This window comes from Saccopteryx bilineata, chromosome 2 (genome assembly GCF_036850765.1).
Source record: "Saccopteryx bilineata isolate mSacBil1 chromosome 2, mSacBil1_pri_phased_curated, whole genome shotgun sequence".
Taxonomy (NCBI): Eukaryota; Metazoa; Chordata; class Mammalia; order Chiroptera; family Emballonuridae; genus Saccopteryx; species Saccopteryx bilineata.
This window is the reverse complement of record NC_089491.1, coordinates 235,018,887-235,026,444: the sequence shown is the minus strand read 5'-3', so window position 1 is coordinate 235,026,444 and position 7,558 is coordinate 235,018,887. Positions and strand designations below refer to the sequence as shown.

Genomic DNA, 7,558 nt, shown 5'->3' with positions numbered 1-7,558 from the left:
CAGGCATGGCCTCAACCATCTCTTACCATACGGTTTGGATTAGATTAATGCATTGAGTTACATGTCCTGGCCCCTCACTGCCCTGAGAGAACTAATGGGACTGGGAATGTAACCCACCCTTTGGAGTGGCTGCCGCAAGCTTGATGTACACACTATAAAGCAGTATAGGTTTCTGTCTGTTCTTGCTAGAGTTCACTTGTAGCTTACACTGTGTCTATAGAACTGCAATGTATCACTGCTCTACCCACACCAGCCCTTTATCGGAAGAATTTTGGGTAGATTGTGAGGTGGAATAGCAGCATCAGGGTGGAGTGTAGGGTTAATACTGGACATGGCCCTTCTATACCTCCTGGCAGATGGTCCAGGGCCCAGGACCATCGGCTCTTTTTTTTTTTTGCATTTTTCTGAAGCTGGAAACAGGGAGAGACAGACAGACTCCCGCATGCGCCCGACCAGGATCCACCCGGCATGCCCACCAGGGGCGACGCTCTGCCCACCAGGGGGCGATGCTCTGCCCATCCTGGGCGTCGCCATGTTGCGACCAGAGCCACTCTAGCGCCTGAGGCACAGGCCACAGAGCCATCCCCAGCGCCCGGGCCATCTCTGCTCCAATGGAGCCCTGGCTGTGGGAGGGGAAGAGAGAGACAGAGAGGAAGGCACGGCGGAGGGGTGGAGAAGCAAATGGGCGCTTCTCCTATGTGCCCTGGCCGGGAATCGAACCCGGGTCCTCCGCACGCTAGGCCGACGCTCTACCGCTGAGCCAACCGGCCTGGGCGACCATCGGCTCTTGAATGTGCATCATATTCTACCAAGAAACAAACAGACCTTTGAAGAAGACTTCCATTCCCTGACTCCAGCACGTGTGCTTCCTGTCCTTGGCTTTGTGTGATTATTATCCAACTGCTTTATAAGCCAGACCACCCAACTGGCCACCATCAGGCCTCCGTGTATGTAAGTAATAAAGGCTGTGTATGCTCCATCTGGCCATCCTTGTGTTTTCTTTGTTTTTAGTTTTGGGAAATCTGTGAGACAGGTAGATATACCTTGGTCCTGAACTCTTGCGTTATACCTCCCCATGAGGTTAGGGTTATATGCTTTAATTGGAGTGGAAGAAGAAGAAAAATACCAACAGAAAAGAGAAAACATTAAAATAAAAAAATATTAAAACAGACTACCACAGAAGGAAGGGAAGAAGCAGGGAAAGAACTGACCTATCCTTTTCTTCCTTCTCTGAAGCAACTTAGGTATTCAGTGAAGGCACTCGTAAACAACCTGCAGGGTAGATTGATCTCGCTCTTTTAAGATGCCCCTTCCAAGGTGCCAAGACAGAGAATCTAAAAAAGGAGAGGACTTTTTCTTACACATGAAGAAGAAAAGAGCCATGTTTCTGCAATCTGAAATGTGTTTATTTAGGAATCATTATGAAGAGGTCATTGCAACAATGTCACCTAGAGATCGGAGTCACAGAAGACCTAGATGTAATCATTACAAAAGTGAGAGGACCTGCAGCACCTGAAGTTCACCAAATAGATACTCCATTTCATATTGTTCACATTAGCACAGTTCTTTAGGCAGCCCATGAAGGTTAACCAGAGAGTACCATCTTCTGCAAGAGGGAGGAGAAACAGATCAGCCAAGAACTTCTGCAAAGAAACTTCTTTCCAGCCTACACCAGCATATATAAACAACCTTATGTAGTTTAAGGCTCTGTTTTTCAACTGTGAGGAACTGGAAGATGCAAGTTGGGGGCTTGCTTCCCAAATGAAAGGCAATAGTAGAGTTGTTGTAAAAAGTAATTGGAGGCCCTGGCCGGTTGGCTCAGCGGTAGAGCGTCGGCCTGGCGTGCGGGAGACCCAGGTTCGATTCCCGGCCAGGGCACATAGGAGAAGCGCCCATTTGCTTCTCCACCCCCCCCCCCTTCCTCTCTGTCTCTCTCTTCCCCTCCCGCAGCCAAGGCTCCATTGGAGCAGAGATGGCCCGGGCGCTGGGGATGGCTCCTTGGCCTCTGCCCCAGGTGCTAGAGTGGCTCTGGTCGCGGCAGAGCGACGCCCCGAGGGGCAGAGCATCGCCCCCTGGTAGGCAGAGCATCGCCCCTGGTGGGCAGAGCGTCGCCCCTGGTGGGCGTGCCGGGTGGATCCCGGTCGGGCGCATGCGGGAGTCTGTCTGACTGTCTCTCCCCGTTTCCAGCTTCTAAAAAGAATTAAAAAAAAAAAAAAAGAAAGAAAGAAAAAGAAAAAGTAATTGGAGAAGGGGAGATAATGACAACAGCAATTCTGGGATTGCCAAAGCCGGATGTTTCGATTGAGAAATGGCACTGGTTTAAGTAAGGATTATAAATGCCAAGGGATCACTTAGCATAAAGGATAGGAGAAAAGATAATAATGTTTAGTTTTACCCATCAAGGGCTCATATTTAAGCCAGTCTTTACTGCTGACCCAGCCCTTCTATTTCCACAGTTGAAAGCCACCCACAAGAAATTCCAGACGGGACAAAAACAGAAGCTGTTCTCCCTGATCTCTCACCCAGGTAGTTGCTTCTCTACTGTTGTTTTCTTCAAGCTTCTCAAGCTATTGGTTCTATAGCTACAGGCCCATGTCCCCTATTGATCATTATGGCCTATGATTGGAATAGAGACACCAGCTTCTCCAGGGCTGATACTGCCCACAGTAAAGTGAGGCCCCTTTTTGTACAATGGCTAATGTGTCCCTGTCTGCTTCCTCGGTCCCTTCTTTCTTCCCCCAACCCACAACTTACTTTTAAAAATCGTCCCGGTTGAGCAAGCCTCATTCATTGTTGCAGTACATATTCCTCTGGCTTTGGTACAATTCTCTCCTGGAAACTGGAGGTGGCACATCCGACACTGAATTGCTTCTACAATTTGGATCAGAGAATAGGGAAACCAAAGCAAGAGCAGATCTCACACTGCCATGGAAGAATCCCCTTCAGGTTAGAATGCTGTTTGGAGCCTGGAGGGCTTTGCCAGAGACCCATTCAACACGGGCATCTGCTTCTATTAACATAGCCTAAGCCAGGAGAGAGACCAGGGTTTACGGTCTCAACAGTTTTAGACTGAATAAAACTGAAAAAAAGGGGAGGGGTGATAGGAAAGAAAGGAAAAGAGGAACAAAATCAAGGCTGAGATAATCAGATCATGCCCTCTTCATACTCACCACGTAAATTACTTTCATGAAGTAGACGGAAATCTGTGCTGGCAAAGAGAAATGAAACGTAAAACAGATCTGCAATTTTGCCTAAGAGTTTGCCTGGCATAAAGCCTTTTTAATCCTTGTAATGCATGGGGTCCGTTCTGTTCTCTTAACCTGGGGACAACAGGCCATTCCTGTCCCTCCAAAGCCTGATCACCATCTCAGGGCACCTCTATACTCTTCCCTCCTTTTAACTCCCTTCACCTCTATCTGGCCTCTCAGACTCCCCTACCCCTTCTCACAGGGTGCATCACAGACCAGAAGGAGAGAGAGAAACATAATTATTTTACCTCGTTCTCTTCTTTTTTATTGATCTTATGTGGCATTATTACTTATGTGTGTCTGGAAGCTGACAGTGGGAGAAAGCAGCTGAAATTCCTTAAGGAGTTACACTTTGGATTTCGCCAGCTAATGCCTATAAAGTCAACATTTCCCTTTCTACTCTCCCGTTCTCTTGTTCTTTATTAACTCGCCCCAAGCCTTGCCCACTGCTATTCACGTTATGTTGTCAAACAGAATGAGCTCCAATCCCAGCCCCATTCTGCAGGAAGAGGTTGCTGAGTGTTGAAATTAGGGTCTATCTCTGGATTCCCTTTCATCTCCAATGCCCACCCTTTCCCCTCTCATCTCACCCCTCCTCTAAACTTCTCCCTCCCACACCCCTGATCCATTTCTACTCACCCGAAGACTGATCTCTGCTTAAAAAGGACCCAGATAGTACTGTTTGGGGAAAAAAAAGATACACTCTCTGCAGACCTCATTTTAACAAACCCCACCTCACAGGTTCTGTGAAAATCTTCTCAATTCCTTATAATCTACCACTTTTCCCCTGTGAGGGGAGGATTCAGCTTTGGGGAAGATCCCAAGGACATGATGCACTGTGGCAGAAGGCATGGCATTAGAAAGGCAGCTTCTGTTACCATAGGGCTCCCCATGGGAAGCCTCTGTCATGGGAACCCCAACCGATTCCAGGGTCCTTCACACATCTCTCCAATTGTCAACCCTAGGAACTCACCTGTAAAGCAGCAGAGCAGAATAGGGAGTCCCTGCAGGAGGGATGTGTCCATTTTGGAAGGAAAAACGAATAAGTTAGGGCAGGAAGCTGCAAGGTGTTTATTTATACATCTGCCACGTTGGGCTTCCCCAAGAAAGGCTAGGGGCAGGGACACTGTGAAAGTCATTCAAAGACCATTTCGCTCCTAGGGAAACCAGTGCCTGTCATTTCTGTTTTCGGCAAATTGGTGGGGACAAGTGCTGGTTAGGTACATTCTGCACCTGATTTATTCCAGTCCTATCAGTCAGGATGTTTGATGTCACGTTCTATGGTCTTTTCATTATACCACACTTTGGGAGAGTACAAGGGTAAATTAGGGGTGGGCAGGTAGGATTCAGAATCATCATCACCAAGGTGCTCATTAAAGCAGAGAGAATATATGAGTGCAAATAATTGGAATGCAGAAAGGGCAAAAGAAGGTGGAATACAGAGTCTTAAAAAGGTACAAGGAATGAGAAAGAAAGGGGGAAAGGTTAAGCCCAGAGGAATTGACAGAGGGTTTTCATGAGGGGACTAGTTTCTCACTGTCAATCATCAGAATGAGGCAAATCCTCATCAGAGTTGAGAAGGAAATTGCTTCCCATTCTTGGAGTTACCAATGGTTGAGACTTAGACTTTTGTTAGATGTAAATTTGAGTCAGACTGGTGGTGGCACAGTGGATAGAGCGTTGACTTGGGATGCTGTGGACCCAGGTTTGAAAACCCGCGGTAGCTGGCTTGAACACAGGCTCACGAGCTTGAGCATGGGGTTGGTGACCTGAGCATGGGGTTATAGATATGATCCTATGGTTGTTGACTTGAGCCCAAGGTCGCTGGCTTAAGCAAAGGGTCACTGGCTTAGCTGCCCTGCCCCATACCCCTGTTCAAGGCATATATGAGAAACAATCAACGAGCAACTAAAGTGATGCAACTAGAATTGATGTTTCTCATCTCTCTCTTTTCCTGTCTGTCCATCTGTTTCTCTTTCCCTGTCTCTCTCTCTCTCAAAAAAATTAAAGATTACTTCTGGAAGGAGGTAAGGTGGTCCTTCTTACTGAACTTTAGGTCAGTAATTGGGTTTTACCTCAATTCTGAGAATGATTAAGAATTCAATTAGGGCCTGACCAGGCGGTGGTGCAGTGGATAGGGCGTCGGACTGGGATGCGGAAGGACCCAGGTTCAAGACCCGAGGTCGCCAGCTTGAGCGCAGGCTCATCTGGTTTGAGCAAGGCTCACCTCAAGCAAGGGTTTACTCGGTCTGCTGAAGGCCCACAGTCAAGGCACATATGAGAGAGCAATCAATGAACAACTAAGGTGTCACAATGAAAAACTGATCATTGATGCTTCTCATCTCCCTCCGTTTCTGTCTGTCTGTCCCTATCTGTCTCTCTCTCTGTCACTGTAAAAATAAATAAATAAAATAAAAAAAAAAACATTTTAAAAATAAAAAAAATAAAAAGAATTCAATTAGGGTCTGACCTGTGGTGGCGCAGTGGATAAAGCGTCGACCTGGAAATGCTGAGGTCGCCGGTTCAAAACCCTGGGCTTGCCTGGTCAAGGCACATATGGGAGTTGATGCTTCCAGCTCCTCCCCCCTGTCTCTCTCTCCTCTCTCTGCCTCTCTCCCTCTCTCTCCTCTCTAAAAATGAATAAATAAATAAATAATTTTAAAAAAACAAAACAAAACAACAAAAAACTAGAGGTTACCAAGTTTCTCTTAAAAAAAAAAAAAAGAATTCAATTAGGAATGTGGCTGAATGTAAGAGTCTCGTGGAGGAACTGAGCTGGTGGGTTCTAAAAACAGCCACATCCAGTATCTTATTCTAAATTTTATGTTAGTTTCATCAGTTATTTCTGTACCTTCAACAAATATCTATGGAAGTTGCATTTTAGTCATTGCTGTTATTGCAAGGAATTGAGGGTAGGGTCTGTGCACATGCTTAGGGCAAAACAACATGGGGCGGGGCCAACAGTAACCGGAAGAAAGATCGCAATATGACACAATGTAGGTCTACAGCAAAGTGGATAGTGGTCTCGGCCAGATGTTGAGTGGTAAGGTAGGGGACAAGAGTGGTATATGTTGGGCAGATAAAATATATTATGCTCACTTTGTTAAAAATGGCACTGCCCACGTGGAAGCCCGTCACCCAGGTGATTGCTTGGGATGGGTGTGATTGTATTAATGTGTGTTGGGGGCCGCCTGTGGGCAGGCAGGATCCTTGTAGCCTGGGGCTTGGTTTTAGGACTAAGCCTTTCCCACCCTTTTTAATGTATGGTGGTGCACTCTCATGAGGAATCCCATCATGCCTCAGATAAGTGACTTTGTATTAGAGACTTTCCTATTTTGTATATTGGATTAAAGGTTTTGATTTCTGCACTATAAAGTGGGGCAGACCAGGAGCTTGCTCTCTTGGTTCCTGAGATAAGCATTAGAGAGGAAAGCAGAGAAAGGTCATGTGGACGAGGCCAGGAGAAGCAGCCAAGATGGTGGAGTGCTGAGTGAGAAGCCGGTTTGTGCAGAGTTTGTGCAGGGAGAAGAAAGAAGATGGGGAACAGAGGTGAATAAGTCTGGTGAGCTAGAAACCTTTGATTCTAGGAAACTCAGATAAGTCAGTAGCTTTTTGAGCACTGAATAAGTGGGTTTTGGAGCCCAGTGTGTGTTTTTACTTGCCCGCCAGGTGCAAGCTAGGTTTAAAGATGATGGCCTACCAGTTTTTGGCTACATTGTTTCTTTATCAACTGTCCAAATCCAATGCAAACCTGCATGGGCCAGGCGGCTGTGATGGTGGCCACAGCCACAGGCTTAACATTTGGCGTAGTCTGTGGCGGGATTCAATACAGATCAGCAAGGAGCCACCACCACCTCTAAGCGGTGGAGTAGAGGACTCGCTGCTGTTATGGTTCCCCATGGCTGTCCTTTTTGGGGCTGTAGGCTGGCTGATTTTTACAGCCATGCGTGAGGAAACCAAGAGCTCTGTGGAAGAGGCTGCCTGGGACCTGCAAACTGAGCAGTGGAAGGAGCTGGAGCAAATGCGGGAGAAAGAGATGCTGGCCCTGGAGCAGGAGGAAGCGCTGGAGGAGGAGGCCAGCCAGATTTGCGAGATTCATCTGGAAATGGAGCAGCCACTGGAGAAGAAATCACAGGTTTGTGAGTTGGAGATTGCCCTGGATATTGTAGAGACCAAGCAGTGGCAGGAGGCCGGGGCTGAGGCTGGGGCCAGGGCTGCAAGTCCTGTGGGGCAGATAGTGGCAGCAGCCCAGAGATCATGTCCAGCAGCTGGAGCTGATGTTTTCAGTTTCTCTTTGGAGGATGAGGAGA

General features: G+C 47.3%; 1 protein-coding gene across 1 annotated transcript; it reads right to left on the bottom strand.

Annotated features, from left to right (window-relative positions):
- Positions 1 to 1,472: 1,472 nt before the first annotated feature.
- Positions 1,473 to 4,273, bottom strand: PATE1 (prostate and testis expressed 1). Its single transcript, XM_066254451.1, has 4 exons — positions 4,222 to 4,273; positions 3,888 to 3,926; positions 2,755 to 2,871; positions 1,473 to 1,606 (listed from the first exon to the last, which is right to left on the bottom strand). Exons 1-4 carry the CDS (start codon positions 4,271 to 4,273, stop codon positions 1,473 to 1,475), a joined length of 342 nt encoding a protein of 113 aa, XP_066110548.1.
- Between the last annotated feature and the right edge of the window lie 3,285 nt (positions 4,274 to 7,558).